The 20,266-nt window shown below is 35.3% G+C and overlaps 1 protein-coding gene across 1 annotated transcript in view; it reads right to left on the bottom strand.

The window, feature by feature from the left end:
- Positions 1-20,031, bottom strand: part of CCDC186 (coiled-coil domain containing 186) — a 42,719-nt gene extending 22,688 nt beyond the window's left edge. The window contains exons 1-3 of the mRNA XM_079137302.1: positions 19,825-20,031; positions 9,434-10,129; positions 4,425-4,551 (exon numbers count right to left, since the gene is read on the bottom strand). Coding sequence (XP_078993428.1) covers positions 4,425-4,551; positions 9,434-10,095 — 789 coding nt within the window. The 5' untranslated portion in view covers positions 10,096-10,129; positions 19,825-20,031. The remainder of the gene's footprint in view (positions 1-4,424; positions 4,552-9,433; positions 10,130-19,824) is intronic.
- Positions 20,032-20,266: the final 235 nt, after the last annotated feature.

The raw sequence follows: 20,266 nt of genomic DNA, 5'->3' as shown, positions 1-20,266 counted from the left end.
AAAGCAAAATGAGAGACATAAATCAAACTGTCAAAACTCACATTAAATGAAAATGAATTCTATAATCATATCAAAAGATAGAGACTGAAATAAAAAAAAGGATTCAACCATATGTTGTCTACAGGAGACAATTTAGGTGCAAAGATAAACTGAAAAGAATGCAATCATAAAAAAGTAGGAGTGATTCTATGTCTATCAGATAAAATTAAATAAAACAAAAAGCATTACAAGAGATACAAAAGGACACTTTATAATGATAAAAGGATCACTCCATTAAAAAATAAAAAAGATCTAACATATATCTAATAACACAGTACCAACAAACTTGAAATAAAATCTGAACAGAAATGAAGGGAGAAACAGATAAGTCAACAACAGATGGAACTTCAATATGCTATTTCAAAAGACAGACTCAACTAGGTAGAAGCTTAATGAGGAAACAAGAGAATTCAACTAACTAAAGAATAACTGGATCTAATACAACACTCCAACCAGCAACAGTGGAATATACATCTTCATCGAGTATACATGGAATGTTCCCCAGAGTAGAAGAGGTGCTGGCTTTACAAATAAACCTCAGTAAATTTAAAAGATGGAAATCATACAAAATATGTTCTCCAACCACAATGGAATGAAATGAGAACTCAGTAACAGAAATAAATTTGGGAAATTCACAAATTTATCAAAATTAAATAACATACTCACAAATAATCAATAGGAGAAAATCACAAAGGAAATTGAGACTAGTTAATGAATGAAAATGAATACAGAACACAAAAAAAGATCTCAATTTCCGGCATAAGGCACTGGAAGAACTAATTAAACCAAAAGAAGAAATAATATAGAGTAGAACTTAACAAAATAAAGAATTAAAAAACAGGAACAATCAACAAAATTAGAAGTTGGTGCTTTGAAAAGATTGACAAAATTGACAAACTTTAAGCTAGATTGAGAGAAGACTCAAATTACTAGAATTTAAAGATGGGACATTACTACTGACCTTAGAGAAATAAAAAGGATTGTGAATGAATACTACAAACATTTAACTTAGAAGAAATGGAGAATTTCCAGAAAAAACATCAACTCCAAACTAGCTCAAGAAGAAATACAGAATCTGAATAGACCTGTAACAAGTGATTAAATAACCAGAACAACAACAATAAAAAACTATCCACACCAAGAAAAACTCAAGTTTAGATGGCTAACAGGTAAAATTTTACCAAATATTCAAAGAATACCAACTCTTCCAAAACTCTTGCCCTTCCAAAAAAGAAAAAGAAAAAAAAGGAATACTTTACAACTCATTCCATTCACTCCTAGGTATACGCCAAAAAACTTGTGTATAAAATGCTCACAGAGGCATTATTCATTATATTCAAATGGAAACAATCCAAATGTCCATCAGTTGATGAAAGGATAAATGAAATATATATCTATACAATGGAATACTATTCAGTCATTTAAAATAACAAAGTATTGATGCATACTACAACTTGAAAGAAACTTTGAAAACACTGTTACTTAATACACAATTCCATTTACATGAAGTGTCCAGAATAGGCCAATATACAAAGACAAAATCAGTTGTTCTCTAGGTCTAGGGGTGAGGGTGGTGTTGGAGGCAAATAAGGAATGACAACTAATAATGGTGGGATTTGTTTTTAGGATAATAAATGTTCTAAAACTGTGGTGAAGGTTGCACAAAATTAAAAACCAATGAATCACACACTTGAAATGAGTGGACTATGAGGTATATGAATTTTATATCAAAAACTATTTTAAAAGACCTAAACATTACATGTGTGCTAATTTTCCTTACAAAAAATTATCTGGAGAAACACTGCCCAACAGAAATATAAACCACAGCTGGGTTTCCCAAATTTATTCTTGTTATTGAGTTCTCATTTCATTCCATTGTGGTTGGAGAACATATTTTGTATTATTTCCCTCTTTTAAATTTACTGAGGTTCACTGGCACATGCCAATAATCTCAGCTATTTATGAGGGTGAGGCAGGAGAATCACAAGTTCAAGGTCAGAATGGGCAACTTAACAAGACCCTGGTTTAAAAGGGCTGGGGATATAGTTTAGTGGGAGAGTCTTGCCCATCATGCTCAAGACCTTGGGTTCAATCCCTGATGTAGCAATGCTCAGGGTTGGACTTTAGGGAAGTGAATGGATAATGACAACTCTGACTTCATCACTGGATTAATCCACCATCGTTGAATGGACAAATGGGAGGTGGTGGAAACTGTAGGTGGTGGGACACGGTTGGAGGAAGGTCACTGGGGGTGTATGTGTTTCTTGTCCCAGGCTCCTTCCTCTTTCTCTTCTTTCTGGCTGCCATAAGCTGAGAAGCTTTCCTCTACCATGTTCTTCCACCATGATGTTTTGCCTCATCTCAGGTATAAAGCAATGGAGACAACTGACCATGGATTTGAACCCTCTGAAACTGTGACCCAAAAATGACTTTTCTTCCTTTTGTCAATTATTTTGGTAACAGACAAAAGCTGACTATCAAAACAGTATGTGCAACTTAAAATTTTTTAACTTATATTTCGGTTCTGGGAATTGAATCCAAAGTGCTTTACCACTGAACGGCATCCCTACCCCTTTATATTTTTCTCAGACAGGGTCTTGCTAAGTTGTTGAGGATAGCCTTGAACTTGTGATCTTCTGCCTCAGTCTCCCAAGTCACTAGAATTACAGGTGTGTGCTACCATATTATATGGCTGTAAATTAAATTTTCTGGTAGTCACACTTCACAGAGCAAAGTGAAACAGATGTAATAATTTAAATGCAGCATACCTAAAATAATACCTTTTCAATATATAAAAATGAAAAAATGAGCTATTTTATAATTTTTTGTACTGTCTTCTAAATTAGCTGTGTATTTTATGTTTGTAGCACCTCTCAATTTGAACTAATCACCTTTCATGTTCTTTTTTTTTTTTTTTTAATATTTTTAGATGTTGACAGACCTTTATTTTATTTATTTATTTCTATGTGGTGCTGAGAATCGAACTCAGTGCTTCATACATGCTAGGCAAGCGCTCTACCCCTGAGCCACAACCCCAGCCCACCTTTCATGTTCTTAATAGCCAAATGTGGCTATCATACTGGACAGTACAGATCTAGAAACAAAATTAAGAATATTGTGCTAGACTTGTTTTCTATTTAAAAGTATAAAATTCTTTAAATGCTAACAAGAGAAAGATGAATCCAACAATCCAACATTTTTTTTTTTTTAAGAAGGTACAACCTTACTATACTTGTGAAAGGAAGCTCTGGTTTTATCCCATCTATTCAGTCTGAAGTTTCCAGTCATCAGCAGTTACCCAACTAATGGATGCAGACTATTAAGTCTCCCTTATACATTAACCTTCTAAGTCTGGTTTACAAAAGGTGACCCTACAGCACATAAAAATGGTATTAAATACCATACATAAAATCTTACAAATATATTCACCTTCAACTGTGAAAAGATGCATTAAGTATATACCAAAGCATAAACAAGTAAAACTTGTATAATTTTTTATTATATTGTTATCAAATATTTTCTCCTATTTTCATTATACAGCTTTCTGTAAAAGATGAAACAAAAGGAAATAACAGTCATACATAATGACTGTGCTACATAATGTTTCTGTCAATGATGAATAACACAAATAATTCAACACGGTTATATCACCTACTGATGTTGTAGCCATCTTAGTTTAAGTAGGCTGTATGGATGGTCACACAGTGACAAAATTGCCTAATGATGTATTTTCTCAGAACTGTCCTCATTACTAAGTTACTATACTTTAAAGGCTAGAATGCTTCTAATATTGCCCACAGAAGAAAACACAGCTCAGAAAGATAAAGAGCAGCTCAGTTTTGTTATCAAGTCTAAGTGGACACTTTGTTGATTAAAGGAGTTCACTAAAAAAAGAAGAAAGAAAAGAACAGGCTAGGAGAGTCAGTTAGCCTGACATAATCACAAGTATAAGAATCAATCTTCACAGTGAAGTTTATGAAAATAGTGAAGATGGAACCATACTAGATTGTACATATAAAAATATCCTAATGCCAGATAAACTTTTAAGTATGTATAGTTTCTTACCTTAATTGATAAAAAGGGTCTAGTGACTGTCAAATCAGATTGTCCTTTTTATTATTTTGAACATAATGTAATATATTCTATTATACTTAGCAGAGTAATCACACATAACATAAAAATAAGAATTTACATAAAAAAATAATTCAGGCTATGATTCCTACTTCATAAGAGAATGCTTTAAATATGAAGCAATTATCTGCATTTAAAACATGACAATTAACAGAATTTCAATTTATATATAAATTTTCAAGAATGTGTTTATTTTATAAATTATCAATTGAAAATGTTTAAGTATGGTATCTAAAATTTTTTATCTTTTTTACCTGTTTAATTGTGTTCACATGCTGCTTCTCTGTTTCTGTTCTTTTTTTTAACTCTTCTCTTAAATTGTCTTTTTCTGAACAAATGTCTAAGATGAGCTCCTGATGCTTCTTATTTTCTTTAATTAACCTAAATATAAAAGGGTAGTATAGGTAAAACATAATTAAAAATGGAGATATAATGAAATGTGGGGTATGTTTACAAATCAGAGTGTAGATACCTATGATTATATTAGGTTAACATTCCTAAGTAATCCTATTATCATTAACTATTATGTTCACACAAGGATGAAATTCCCTAATGATGCATTTCTCAGAACTCTCCTTGTAATTTTTTTTTTTTTTTTTTTTTTTTTTAATGCTGGGGATTGAACCCAGGGCCTCAAGCATGCCAAGAAAGCACTTTACCATTGAGCCACATCCCCAGGCCAAGTGACTATACTTTTAAGGCTAGAATGCTTCTAATCCTATCCACAGAAGAAAAAGCAGCTCAGGAAAATAAAGAGCAACTCAGCTTTGTTATCAAGCCTAAATATTCACATTGTTGATCTATGTATCAGATATTTTGCAAAACATTCTTTGACCAATCAGGTTGTTAACATTTTCCTAGATATTTCAAATCAAGTGAGATATAATAAGATAAAGAAGATCACACCCTATTACAACTAGGCCTTTGGTCATCTCAACTATGAACAACTATCCTTCAGCATAGAAGCCCCTGCAATAAGTAGTTTGTAATCAAGAACAATTTTATCCCTTCAGGCATTTGTAGACATTCTGGGTTGTCACAATAAGGACAGAGGCTGCTACTGGTTGGTGAATGGGTAGAGGCCTGGAAAGCTACTATGCACCCTACAATTCAAAAGACATCTCTACCTACAACCAAGAATTATCCGGGCCAAAATGACAACAGGGCTGAGATTGAGGTATCTTTCTTTACATTTTAAAAATATTTTATTGATATACTAATAGTTATATAAGTGTAGTCAATGTAAAGCAAAGTTTAAACAGAAATTTTATCTTAATTCCCCCCACAAAAACAGAAATAAACTCTTTAAAATTGCCCACAAAGTATTGAGAACTATAAGATACCTGAAAAAGTCAACAACTATTATTATAGAATTGTTAATGTTACTAGCTTTAAGTTTACTGCATACTATTTGCTAAGTTAAATTTTTTTTAAAAAAATGATATTATTTCCCCAGGGGTGTAATCCCAGTTGTTTAGGAGGCTGAGGCAGGAGGCTCTCAAGTTTAAGGCCAGCATGGGCCACTTAATGAGTTCCTGTTTCAAAATAAAAAGTAAAAAGGGGATGCAGCACAGTGATAGAGCACCCTTGGGTTCAATCCCTAGAACAGCAGAATAAAAATGTTATTATTTCATCTTATCCAAAATAAGAGAGTAAAATTATCATCACTTGTGTTTTATGAATTTAAAATAATCAAGATGTAACTGAAATCCAGGACTTACTCCAGGTTGCACAGCTAGTAAGTGGCTGAACTGAGTTTTAAATCCTGATTTCATTGCAAAACCCAGGTCTTTCTACCTACTACTTGGAAGATCACTCATTCACTGAACTGATACTGGGTACCTACTATGTGCCTTGCCCTGCCTTCATGGAGTTTATATTCTAGGGGAGAAAATAAAAAGACATATTTTTAAAAGAGATAAGTATATGTAACAAAATGTCAGACAGTGACTGACTCCTATTAAGAAACATTAACATTGTTTTACTTAGCCAAAGGACAGAAAGGACTTGAGCTGTGATTTTAGATAAGGTTGGCTTCCCTGAGAACGCAACAGTTGAGCACAGGAATGCAGTGAGGATGCAAGCACACAACTGTTTGGGAAAGACTCAAATGCAGCATGCAGTTTAGTCAAGCCTTCTACAGCACAGTAGTTTAGAATATATAATTAGCACACATGCACCCATATGTATTCAATTTGTTACAGAAAACTACCTGAGAGACAAGAATTCTAACCACAGTTCACAAGTAAAGAGAGGAGGAGGGGGGAGTAAAGAACAACAAATATTATAATTCTTCTTCCTTTATATTTTTGTGGTGTTTAGGATGGAACCCAAGACCTTGGATGTGCTTGGCAAAGGCTTTACCATTGAGCTACAACCCAGGTCCAAAACTGTTATTCTTATTTGCCAAGCACTCATACAAACAGATAACTGTTCTTAATTAATTAAGAATTTTGTTGGGGCCTTGGACAACAGCAATATGTGTTAAAAAACAGAGGAATAAAATAAGTGAAATGGTGGTTGCCAGAAGCCAGGAAGTAGAGGAAATGGGGGAGATGTCAGTCAAAGGTTACACACTTTGGGATGAAAGATGATTAAGTTCTGGGGATCTAATGTACACCATAGTGACAACAATTAACAATAATATTATATACTTGAAATTTGCTAAAGAAGTAGATCTTGAGGGTCCATACCACATCATACTCCCAAAAGTATATTTGTTAGGTGATGGATGTATTAACTAAGTTCATTATGGAAACCATTTCACAATGCATATCAAATCATCATGTGATACACCTTAAATATATACAATTTTGTCAATTATACCTCAAGTTCAGGAGAAAAAGAAAACAGGAATGGATGTATAAACAAAGACATTTGAAAACAAATGCATTTGTGAAAATCTATCAAAGGAACTGAAAAGTAGTTTTCTTCAGAGAAAATCAAATGAAGGAAAAAGAAGAAAAATTTTAGTTGTTTCAGAGCTGACCTGAATCAACAAAGCTTTTACTTGGAATCAAAAATATTTTGTGTATAATGAAAAGATCAACCTGGCTTTAAAATAACATAAATGACATTTGTGTAATGACTAATGCCCACAAAAGTCCCATCTGGTAGGTACTGTCCCCCTCATAGAGATGAAAAATATTTGACACAAAAGAGTAGTTGATATGGCCATTGTAACAGCTTGAAACAGCAGTGGGAATTTTCCAACTACAGGTTTAGAATCATACTCATCCCTCCACTCTGACAGACTGAAGCAGAAAAGAGAACTCAACTCTGTGCTGTATTCCTAATATTTGTAGATAAATTCAACAATTTATAACTAGTTACTTTCTATAACCACATTTATAAAACCTCTGTAGTCAAATTAACAAGGCTCAGATTTTAACCTTGCTTTGACTGCATGTGACCCTGAACAAGTCACTTTTTGTTTCAGTTACCTCATCTGTAAAATAGGGATAATAACAGTACATGCCAGAGTTGTTATGAAGGTTCCATGAGTTTATTATTAAGAGCATGTGTTTTCTGTAATTATTACTAAATGCACATATCTTACAATTTATAAGAGATGTATAAAAGTAATTAGTCCACATCTAAGAAAAATGGAAAGAGGTATTAGAGATAATCTCAAGTGAAAGATCTAAAAGAAAGCTGCAGAGAGCACAGAAATGAGGAAGTTACCCTGAAAAAAATTTAAAGTGGCAGAAGCACCAATGATTCAAATACATAAAACATACAGTTTATTCATAAAATAGCATTTTTAAGGATATAAATAGGAGTATGCAATAGTTTTAAGGTAGTCCCAAGAAGGATGTTGGAATCTTGAAGATATTTGTAAACTCACAGAAACATTATTTATAACAGCCAGAATGTAGAAGAAACTCCAATGTTCATGAAGGAATAAATGCAATGTGGTATACACAAAAATGGAAAATATTCAGTCTTAAAAAGTATGGAAATTCTGACACATGCTATAACATGGATAAACCTTGAGAACCTGATATGAAGTGAAATAAGCCAATCACAAAGAGACAATACTGAATGATTTTACTTACATGAAATATTAAGAGTAATCATACTCATAAAAAGAGAAAGTAGAATGGTGGCTTCCACCACGGACTGGGAGATAGGATTAGGGACTTGTCATTTAATGGGTATAGAGTTTCAGATTTACGAGACAAAAGTTCTGCAGGTTGGTTGTACAAAGACGTAAGTTTTATGTTTTGTGTATTTTATCACAAATAAACTCAAAAATAGAAAAATACAAAAGGGACAAGCCTGGATAATAAGAGACTGAAGCTCACTGGGTAAACCAATGAAGAATTAGTTGATTAGGGGAAGAATGACCCACTGAATAGGACATTCTGAAAGAATGAAAATCAGAAGAAGGATATCAAGAAAAGCCAATTTGATATTAAATAATATTTGGATTAAGGTATACTGTCTTCCATCACCCTCCTCTGGCAGGAGGACCTTCTCTTTCTCTTTCTCCATACACATTCTTTTGATTAAAAAAAAAAAAAATTTTTGAGTATCCTATTTAAAAGAAATATTTTAGTGAAGGCTAATATGCTTTACTTTCTTAAATGTTACAAGAGTACCTAAATAATGCATCACTTAGCTACATAAATCAAGTATAAAAAGATAAGGTAATATAATACTATTAGGAAAAAGACTAATTTATCATTAAAACAGAATTAACTACACAATTCTAAGAGAAGTCTAAAAACATAAGTTTATGATCTTATTTATTGAGGAAAAATCAACTAATCTTAAGTCCTTTAAATTTTAATTTTCAAACTAATGTATTTACATTGGGGATTTTAAGAAAAATTGAATTTTATGACTTTTAATTTCCTTTTGAATTTCTCTTATATTCGACATAATTCTACATTCTATATTCTTTCAAAAATGAAAAACTTGGGAGGGGGAATACAGCTCAGTGGTAGAGTGCTTGCAAGTATTAGCACTCTACCAAAGGCCCCAAGTTTAATACCAGCCCTGCAAAAAAAAAAAAAAAAAAAGTGTCTTTATAAAAGTTCAGTTTTTTTCAATGAACTTATACTATTTACTATAATATTTAATACTTTAGCATATTAAATAATTAGAAAAACTTGGCACTCAGTAAATGTACCTTTATTGATCAACTATGAGCAAGGCTTGACCGTGAAATTATAAGTAGACCAGATGATAAAGGAATATTTAAAAATATCTCTAGTCCTAGAGATAAAAATTACCTAAAGGAATTTTAAAAACTTACTTTTTTATAATATGTTCCTGCTGCAAATACTTATCTTGCACACACTTTTCAAATAGAACTAATGCATGTTCTCCTTTATTCATGCCATTTGGTACTCGGTGTTCTTCCGCAAACTCTGTAGACAACAGCTCAGATTCTATTTCTTCCAACAAATCCTCTGATGTTGAAACATTCTTTATTTTTGAAATAAGTTTCTTGGTGCAGTCTGTATCATAGGGACTTTCTGAATAAGTCTTTTGATGAGCTGCTTCTGTAAACGTAGATGACCTTAATTCTGCCAGTATTTGTGTTACTGTCTGTTCCGTTTCACTTGTTTTTGACCCCTGCTTTGCAAAATCTCCACTAGGAAAGTTAGATATTTGTTCAAAATTTTCTGGGCATATGTCTTTTTTGGCAGAAGAATCCTCACATTCATCACAATTTGGAACATAATTTTTGTGTGCTTCAACGTGACTACTGTGTTCATTAGGCTGACATAAATTTTTTTCAAAATTTAATGACAATAGTTTGGATTCATTTTCTAATTTGCTGCTTTCATCACCAGAAAATGAGCTGCATGAATCTTCCTTTAATTCAGGTATTTTCCCAATATTTTTATCGGAGGAAATGAAGGCTTCGTGCTCTGTCTCTGACATGTTGACCAGCACCAATTCACTTTGCATTTCTTCAAATCTGCTCCTGATCTTTGTTTTACATCTAAGAAATCAAAACATCAAAATTAAAAAAATTCAAACCAAGACCTCATACATCTTTGCCCAAACTCCATGATATGAAATAACCAAAGAATACCAATTTTCTCAAGAATAATTCTTTAATAAAAATCTCCCCTTCAGAAAAAAAGAATAGGAAAACCAATCCAAATTATTTACAATCGGTAAAGTTTCACTGTCTTTCCTCCTTCCTTTCAGTCATCTAACTTCACTAATTACTTCGTTGCAGTTGACATTTTCCAATCATTCCAGTAAGATGTTAGGTAGGGAATTACACTTACAACTGGAGGATTAGTGTCTAGGATGTTTAGATTTTCTTCAGCTGAGGGGAAGACTACCACAATATCTATAAGAAAATACTGGAGAGGGAAGGCAGCAATGAAAACACTAGAAGAGAAATCACAAACCAAGATAATATAATGCATGTTGATAATGATAAACAATTTACAAGAGCAGCTTGGGAGGCTGAGGCAGGTGGATTGTGAGTTCAAAGCCAGCCTCAGAAAAGTGAGGAGCTAAGCAACTCAGTGAAACCCTGTCTCTAAATAAAATACAAAAGAGGGCAGAGTATGTGGCTCAGTGAACAAGTGCCCCTGAGTTCAATCCCTGAAACCTACTCCCCAAAAAAATTTACCAAGAAGGAAAACTAAACAATAACAAGTCACAGTGATGTATAGCTCAGAGACCTAGCTCTGAAATAAAAGAAGTAGGCACAAAGGATTCCCTGACAGAAATTAGTTTTTCACCCAGGCAGGGATCCAGGAAGTACCATGATGATTTTTGAAAATTTTCATCAAGAGTAAAACAATATTTGGGCAACCCAAATGGTGCCCATATCGTGACCTAGATGAATAGAAGCAATATTTAAAAATTAATTTGATAAGGTTGGAATACATTTTGCTATTATTTAAAAAGATTACTATCCTGGCTATTTTATGAATATTCCTCAGCTTCAAAGACTGCCTTAGATGGATAAATATAAAATCTCTCAGTGATTTTAATGAAAAAAGCACTGTCAACTTCTTTTGTCAGGTATCAAGAAAGCATATATAGAGCAGATGAGCTACCAAAGGCATATGTCATTAGATTAAAAAGTAGGCAGATGATGTTCTGACAGAACCAGGAAAGAAATAATTTCAGATGAGTGCTATACCAATGGAAAACAAAACATAAAAGTTAAGTTTTTTAGTAACAATGATGCGTGTTTATATGAGGTATGATGGAAGTGGTGGGTCACGGGATGATGAAACAGGGTAAGAGAAGATTAGTAAGGTAGACCCCTCAGAAAACTAAGCAGGAATGAATTTTGTTAATAAAGACAAATCGGGAGCCAAGCATGGTGGCACACATCTATCTACAATCCTGGCAACTCAGGAGGCTGAGGCACAAGGATATCAAGTTCAAGACCAGACTTAGCAACTTAGCAAGACTGTCTCAAAATTAAGAAGGACTGGGGATAAAGTTCAGTGCGCCTCGGTTCAATCCCCAGTGCAACAACAACAACACACACACACACAAAAAAAAGAGAGAGAGAGAGAAGGAGAAATTGTAATACATCACAAGACTTGACTATATACATGACTATACTGTAGTTTCTAGTGTAAAGTAGATTCTCAAATATTTGTTGAATTAAAGTCTATACGCACAAAAAATGTTAAAACTAGTAAAACTAGTATTCAGTGAATCTCATCTTAGGAACACATAAAATTGGAGGAATAATTGAAAGGAAAGAAAAGAAGATCCGTTTCTTTGTTAAATAAATGCTGCCTATTAGACTGCTTTTGGGGGCAGCCACTAATATAGCCATTGACTTTGGTGCTCCAAACTATCTGTATAACATTTATTTTCAAATAACCAAACAGAAAGCATGATTATCTTGCTGTATATATTTGATAATCAAACCAAAACCCACACTGGTGTTAAACACTTTGTTTAGAAAATGCAAATAGTGCAGTAAGTGAATGAAAAGCCTCATAAGTATTTTATATTCCAAATCTAGAACAAAGTAAAATTATTTTCCAATGGGGGCACTGGCCACTTATATTATCTCACTCAAGGTAACTCACTTTAAGATATAACTTGTGAATGTGTTGCTGTTGGATTTAAAATCTTATCAATTTAGAAGTCAATCTAAAAATGAACTTGTTTTAAGTATTGTTAATCTAACAGAAACTGAACCCAAAGCCAACCAAGACATAACAAGTAGCACATAAAAAAAATCTATTTAAGAGCGAATAAGAATGAATATAAAGATGCTGTGCTCCTCAACATTCGAAAAGTAAGAAGGAATTTATCAGCAACTTTATGACTCTTCTCTAAGTGCCATGATTTGTCAACAGAAAAACACTAAGCAAAAATTGGTTTATTATCCTTTTACCCAGCTTTTGTAGTTCTCAGAGTTCAGTCCCCAGGTCTTCTCCCCTCTTAGAATTCATTCACCTAGATAATTTGAAGCCACAACTCATAGCTGATGCCTACATGTTTCAGTGCTCTACTTGAGTTACAGAGATCAAATTATCTATCTCCTCTTCTTCACTTTGTCTGTCTCAGTATTAAATACTCTACCTGAACACAGGCATTTCCACTGGAAGTTTCTCCACCCCCTCAAACTCAAAATGACCAAATTCAAAACTATATTTATAGTTTCTATAATTGAGAACCACTGCTAATCTCTTCTGTCAATGTTATCATTTTTACTAGTCATCTGACCCCTTCCTCTCCTTTGTCCTTGTATTCTTTTTAACAGTTTCAGGTCTCCTATATTTCGACTGTCATTATCCCCAATCTGCAACCCAGCTAGGTCTCTGATTCTCGAATACCTGGAATACTTAACTGTTGGTTTCTCAATCTCACTCCTTTCCTCCCCTCTGGCTCCTCTTCCTGCAATTCCAAATGAAGAAGCAAGGTTAACAGAAGAACAAGGTGCTCAGGACAGCCCAGGGATGACACAGCATCAAGGCAAGAGACAGGTCACCCAATCCGGAGAAGGGGCTGAAGTGTGTATTATACTGGCTTGGTCAAACAGGAACAGGAATGGCTCTCTAAAGTGGGTCTTCAGTGACCAAAGGGGCCAAGGATCTCTAATACTGACCCTACAACATCCACATGTACCACCCACCTCCTCAGAGACTACCATCAAATGTAGCCAGATGAACCAGAGTGCAGCCAAGGCTCTCTCTTCTCTCTTTAGAGGTTCAGGTAATGAAAACTGCCTCCATTAGCTGGTTTCTTCACCCAACTCCAAAGGCGCTAGGGTAAAGAAAGAAGAGAAAGCCTACCTTGGAGTCAGATTACACCTCTTCTTCAAGCCTAGCACCTGGAACTAAACAGCTTCAACTTTCTTCATGGAGAATAAGTTTGTGATTTCATTTTATTGTTGTAGTTGTTTGTTTTTTAAATGACTGAGGTCTGTCTTAATTCCTGGAATAACCAAAATTGACAGTAATGTCAGACCAAGACATTACTGAGAGACTGCCCTTTCAGAGGAAAGTTGCAGGGCTGGGAGTGTTTTACTGTATGAATAGGGGCCCATTAAAAAAAAAAAAAAAAAAAAAAAAAAAAGGGCTGAGGAGACCGCTCAGTAATAGGGTATTTACTTGTATGTGTGATCATGGCCCTGAATTTGAGCCCCAACACTGCAGAATAAACAAACTTGTTCATGTTTATATCCCAGAGTTGAGCTTCCTCACTAAACCAGTTACATTACTCTTCCAATCTTAACTCTCAACACATTCCTAAAATCCTACTGCTTTAGTACAAGTCTCACCAGGATCCCCCAACACATTTCCATGGTTTTCTTCTCACCCACACTGTTCTCTCCTTCAGTCTTTCTGGGGACTAATTATGTTTAAAGGACTGATTCTAAAGGTATATCTTCCTCCAAATTTTCCCTCATCGCAAGTACAAAATAAGCTCTTACGTAAAATAAAACACACTGCATTTATGCTCATCAAGCAGACAGAGCTTTTCTTATGACATTTTTGAGCAAGTGTCCTTCCACCTTTTAAATGAGCTTTGTTTCTGCAAGAAGGAACCTCACTCTGCATTCCAAGTCAAAGTTATTAAGTCTGAAGCAGTATAGTGATAAATAGATAAATCTGTTCTCTACTACATTTATGCTCATGTTTGCAAATGTGTGTAGTAGTTCTCAATGATGGGTGGAACCCACTGGGTTTACACAAAGATCTGGTATCCACACAGCATTTAGCAGGCAGTAACAAGCTGCAAGATAGCACAAAACAACAAAAATTTTCCTTACATCCCGCTGCATATGCATAGGAGGCAAAATAATCAACTGTTTTTATAATTTCCTAAGCTTAGAATTAGTTTTACATCTTGTTCAAATTAAGGAAGACTAAATTCAATCTCAAAAAACAGTATTTCCTATAATTCTCTCAGTAAAATGCCTATGCCTCTGAAAAAGTCATCATTTAAGCTGACAACTGGTAATCACTTAGAACTTCAAACTTCGTATTCTAATGATCAAATGAATACTGACTGAAGACCAAGGGAAACAGAGGATTAAAGGAAAAGGAGAGGGTTAATAAAGATCTATGTGTATCTATGTAACAAAGCCACTACCAAAGATCAAATAACTGCACAAGAGTGGAAGCAGACAAAAACAAACAAAAACCATGATAAGCTTTGATTCCGTCCACAATCGACCAAGGGAAAAAAACTAGTCAGCTGAGTCCTCCCACAGGCCTCTCCAGTTGGCAATGCAGACCAATTTGGATGCTCTTCAAGTTTTTTCTTTTGGGAGGGGAGTTATCACCAAAGCTACTAAGGATAGAATAGCCTAGAAATAGACTGAATGGGGAGGATGCAAAACTAGACACTGTTGACAAGATTATTTTCATTTAAGAAGAGTGTACAAATTGCATTCACATTCATAGATAAATATAGTAATTACAACTATAGATTACCATATAGGTTGCTTTTTCAATGTAAAAAGTAACACAAGATATTTCAACTCTTTATTATCTCTTACTTATAAGGGGAAATACTCTATTTAAGACATTATAGTAACAAAACTCCTCCTCTTAATTCAAGAATTTGTTTTTCCCAGAGTTGTTTCTCTTTCTGACACAGTACTACAGGACCAATTCACACTTAAAAATTGTTTCAGTAGGTGAGAACTGGTTTCGCTCTTGCTGGAGCTCATCAGCTGTAGGCAACTGGTCAAGAAGCGATTTTTATGTGTCTTAAAGCAATGCATGACCCACCTTGAATTTTATTTCTTCATGAAGGAATAAGAGTTTTGAAAAATTATTTGCATACAAAAATTATATAAATAAAACCACTTTTTAACAGTTTTGGGTTCTCTTCCTGTTTTTTCCACTAATTAGTATTATAAACAAAAACTCAGGTTTACTCAAGAAACTACAAATACAAATTAATCCAATCTATAGATGTTTGGTAACAGGGTATCAAATTAGTCTCACACCAAGGTGCCAAGTTGGAAATAATTTCCAGAGTAGATATTAATTAATCCATTTGCTAAATATGTATTGAGAATCTACCTGTCTCAGGTGTTGGGAACATGACAGGGAATAAAACACATTCCTCATCCCTCAAGGTGCAAACCTGAGGTTAGAAGCAATGGAACAATACATAAAGACTGTGCTGTCTTGTACTCTTGTGTTTTGTTGCCAAGAAACACTAAAGCATTACAGATCATAGAGCACTTATTTTAACATTAAAGTTTTTTAAAATCTGCCAGTGTTTCATCAGAAAAAAAATATATACATATATAAATGTATAAATATTTTAAATCCAGAAGAACCTTAGTTCAGTCTAAATACTTTACAACAAACTAAAAACTTTGATAGTACAAATTGCACCATTTAAACCTCAAATACCATTAAATAATATACATTAAGATAAGCAAACTGAGCCTTTAGATCACTCCTTTCAACATAATGCTTTACTGCCCTTTAAAGTAAAAGGCTAAGTACAGCAAGAGGTTTTTGGTTTCTTTCTTTCTTTTAACCTGTTCCCCAAAAAAATACTTTGAAAGAAGTATAAACAAAACTTACCATTCAGTTTTAGCAAGATTGTAAAATGGCAATTAAAATCGGAAGCAAAGAGCAGATGAAAAGAGCATCCGCATAGTTCAATATCATCTGCTTCACCACCAAACAACTGATTTTCACATATATTGAAAAGACACACTTTCCTAGACAAAGTTTTTAAAAATAAAATAACAGTACAGAAACAAACCTAAGAAACATGAATACCTTGTTTTCCAGAATGAAAATGTCTATTGTTTAAGTTTTATATAAGGTGAATTTACACAGATCAAATTCTACTCTTAAAACATAAAAACTCTGCTATTTCAGAGAACTTTTAATGAATTTTTTTTTCTGTCCTGGGCACCAAACCACTGCCTCATAGTACATGCTAGGCAAGCACTCTACTACTGAGCTACACCCCCAGCACTTTTATTTTTTATTTTGAGACAGGGTCTCACCAAGTTGCCCAGGCTAGCCTTGAACTTGCAATCCTCTTGTCTCAGCCTCCCAAGACACGGGGATCACAGATGTGCACCACCATACACAACCAGGAAGATTAGTTTTTAAAGAAGAATAACTATTCTACATCCTAATTAAGTTTTGAAGTAAAATTTAATATATTGGGTTTTCTTGAAGAGAAACACAGTCCTAGAATTTAAAAATTCCTTTTAGCTCATACGCACGCGCACATACACACACAAAATGTTTTTAAAAGGGATTAGGGTAGGACACCCCAAAATAGTACCAAATCCTATGACAAGATAACAGGAACAAGAGAAACTATGATCCATCATGAATCCAAAAAAAAAAAAAAAAAGGCCCAGTGATCACATCATATTTCACATTATTGTTACGTATTGTTATATTATCAGTTTGGTATCTTAGATCCATGCAATTTTAGATGTCTCTAGTAATTTTTAAAACATTAACACAGCAAGTTAGTAATATAGAAATCTTAATTTGAAGCTACTTTTATAGTTATCACTACTTGCACTTTAATTAGTCTATGAAAACATGAAAAGTTTTTCAAATCCAAAAACTAAAAGAGGATAAAAAGGAAAGCTAAGAGTTAAAATAAATAATAACTGCAAGTTTTAAGTCTGCTTTATGTTAAAGAGTTTTGGCTAATATTTAAATTTTGAATTCACCTTTGGTTTAGTTAATTTAATATGGTATAGCTTACAAAAATAATTATTCACTTGCACTTAGTACATAATATCACAGTAGACTATCAGCTCATGTGTTTTAATGACAGATAAATGTAAATAAATAGACTCAATACATTCAATAGTCTGTTGGAGTTGATTACTCCAAATTTTCCATTTATTTATTAGCCAAAATAAAAATTTTAGATCTTAGTAGCTAATAAAAGTCAAAGGAAAAGTTTAAAACAACTTAAGATTAACAGATCATTTGTAGGGTTGGGGTTGTAGCTCAGTGGTAGAGAGAGCTTGGTGAGGCACTGGGTTCAATCCTCAGCACCACAAAAAATGAATAAGTAAAATAAAGGTATTGTGTCCATCTACAACTAAAAATAATTTTTTTACAAAAGGATCATTTGTAGACTTAAATTATCTATGATCCCACTGCTGCCTCTAAAATGATTACTAAATATAACATAACATTGTAAACCCAGTGATATGTTTATATGAAATTCAAGAACTAGTTTTGGTTATTTAAAGGTAGAGATAAGAAACAAATGAGAAACCTAAGTTTTACTAAAAGAAATTTTTTAAAAAACAGAACTTCAGGTTAGGGATTCTGACTTTAACCTGACACAGTTAGATGACTTAGGAAACTAGGGGAGATTTACTATTAGTAAGTACTTTGAAGGAAAAGATGGTTTTCAAAATCTTTAAATAAGACTGTTTTCGTTCTTCAACCTATCATCCCTTCTCTAAAAAGTTTAGTATACTGCACTGTTTTGAAATGTTAGCATGTAGCTGTAAACATGTTTTTAAAATGAATATGTGAGCCAATTTGTTACTGTATAGTATCAAAAGACAACTCTTTGGTTTACAGATCAGGGAACTAAAAGGTTGGAATGGTGGCTGTACTGCATATTAGCCATTCCTCTCAGCAAAAATAAGACCCTAAAACGTCAATGACTTTCTATGGACTCTCTACCATTTAAAGAAACTTAAAAGTTTGTATACAACTACTATGAATTAGATGAGGCCTAAAAAATTTAACATAATCCATGCATCTTCTGGGAGACTCTTCAATAATCATACATATTTTCCTATTATACTGCAAGATTTATGAACTACCCAATATCTACTCTGAATGTGGTTTAATTTAAAATAACAAAAGACCAAAAGGAAAGGAAAAAAAAAAAAAAAAAACCTAGGTTTATCTAGCATCACTGTTTTTCATTTGTGTAATGAAGGGTAAAGAAAGAACTGAAAAGTAATGCGCACGGAACAGTGTACTTTATACAGATACTTCAATTTCACTATCAATGTCTCTAGAAGCTTAATCTTTTCTGAAAGATCACTCTGCAAATACGAAGGTGTAATTAATAGCTGAGAAGGCCACACCCACAACCTACATACCTAAACACTTAATTTTTCTTTTAATGACTACTAGTACTTCTCTTGAAACACTGTTCCACTAATTTTCTGTACAATTTCCTTAGACAAATACCTGATTTATTGTTTTGGAAGAAATTTTAAAAACTGGGCATCAAAGGAACATGAAACATATGCAGAGAAAAATGCCGGGTACAAGGCACACAGAACAGCATCTTTTTACTAGAGTGACTCTTCTGATTCCCACAGGTAGCAAGGATTGCTACTTGGAGACATGTCCAAGAGATTTTTTTTTTTTTTTTTTTTTACCATTTTACACGTTTGATGGAGACATAGATTTGAAATTCCTTCCTTACCAAGTAAGGTTTAAGAATGCCTGATGTCCTTGTTTAAAAAGACAACATAAACCCGGCGCCGTGGAGAACCTGTCATCCCACCTACATGGGAGGATGAGGCAAGAGGATCGTAAATTGGGGGCAGGCCTAGGCAACTTAGCGAGCCGTGTATTAAAATTAAATAAAATAAAAAATAAAAAATTAAATAAAAAAATAAAATAAAACGGCTGGGGATGTAGCTCAGTGGTACCCCGCCCCTGGGTTCGATCCCCAGAGGGGGCAATATAAAAACAAAGAACAGTTATCGCTCTTATTCGACTTCAAAGAATCATTTCTACGTAACTTAAAATCACGGCCATGGAAGTGTTTGGAAAGGGGTGAAAAGTCGCCACAATAGTAAACACGAAACACACGAAACTTGGAGGCGAACAGCGAGATGGGTGAATGACTGTGAAAGATCTCCGAGCAGGTGGAGCTCAGTTGCAGTTTCCACTTGCAGCCCAGGCAATCCGCCCAAATTCGGTCGCTCTCGAGGCACAACTCTCGAGGCACAGCCCCGAGGCCCCGCCGACCCGTCCCCGCCGCCCGCTCCCCCGGGGCCCCAGGGGAGGCGGCGGGGAAAGGGGGCTCCGAACCCCGGCGCCCAGCGCCCGCCTCCGTCCTCCCGCAGGAGAGAGAGGCCAAACTCGGAGGCCGGGAGCCGGCTCGCCCCCGTCCCGGGGCCGCCCGACCGTGCGAGAGGTTCGCAGCCCCGCCGCGCCGCGCCGCCCCAGTCCGTCCCGGACGCCCCTCGGCACTCACCCCACTTCTCCAAGCCTCAGGCCGCACCCTAACGACGCCGCTGGAGCTCCGACTCAGGGGCCAACCTCTCCATGGCGGGATCCGGCAGACAAGAAGTGGGCGGGGGAGACAGCGGCGGGGATCGGGGCTGACCCCTCACTCTCTCCGCCGCCGCTTCCCCAAACCCCCGCGGAGCTGACACATCAACAAAGATGGCGGCGACACTGAGGCCGGCCCGGCTACAGCTGAGGGGGCGGGGCTTCCTGAAAGAGCCAATCAGCGCGGCGCGGGCGGCGTGACGCCGCTCACCTTGAGGTGCAGGGTAACCTGTCTGCAGTGGGCGGGGCCGGCGCAGCGTCGCCTCCCGCCTGGCGACCCGGGAGGGGTCTAGCCTTACTGGGCATCCACGGCCCCGCCAACCCCGGGAGCCGGCTCTCCAGCCCTTAGACCTGTCCCGCCGCTC

This window comes from Sciurus vulgaris, assembly GCF_902686455.1.
Source record: "Sciurus vulgaris genome assembly, chromosome: 4".
Classification (NCBI taxonomy): domain Eukaryota; kingdom Metazoa; phylum Chordata; class Mammalia; order Rodentia; family Sciuridae; genus Sciurus; species Sciurus vulgaris.
The sequence above is the reverse complement of the archived record's forward strand: the minus strand, read 5'-3'. Positions and strand labels throughout refer to the sequence as shown.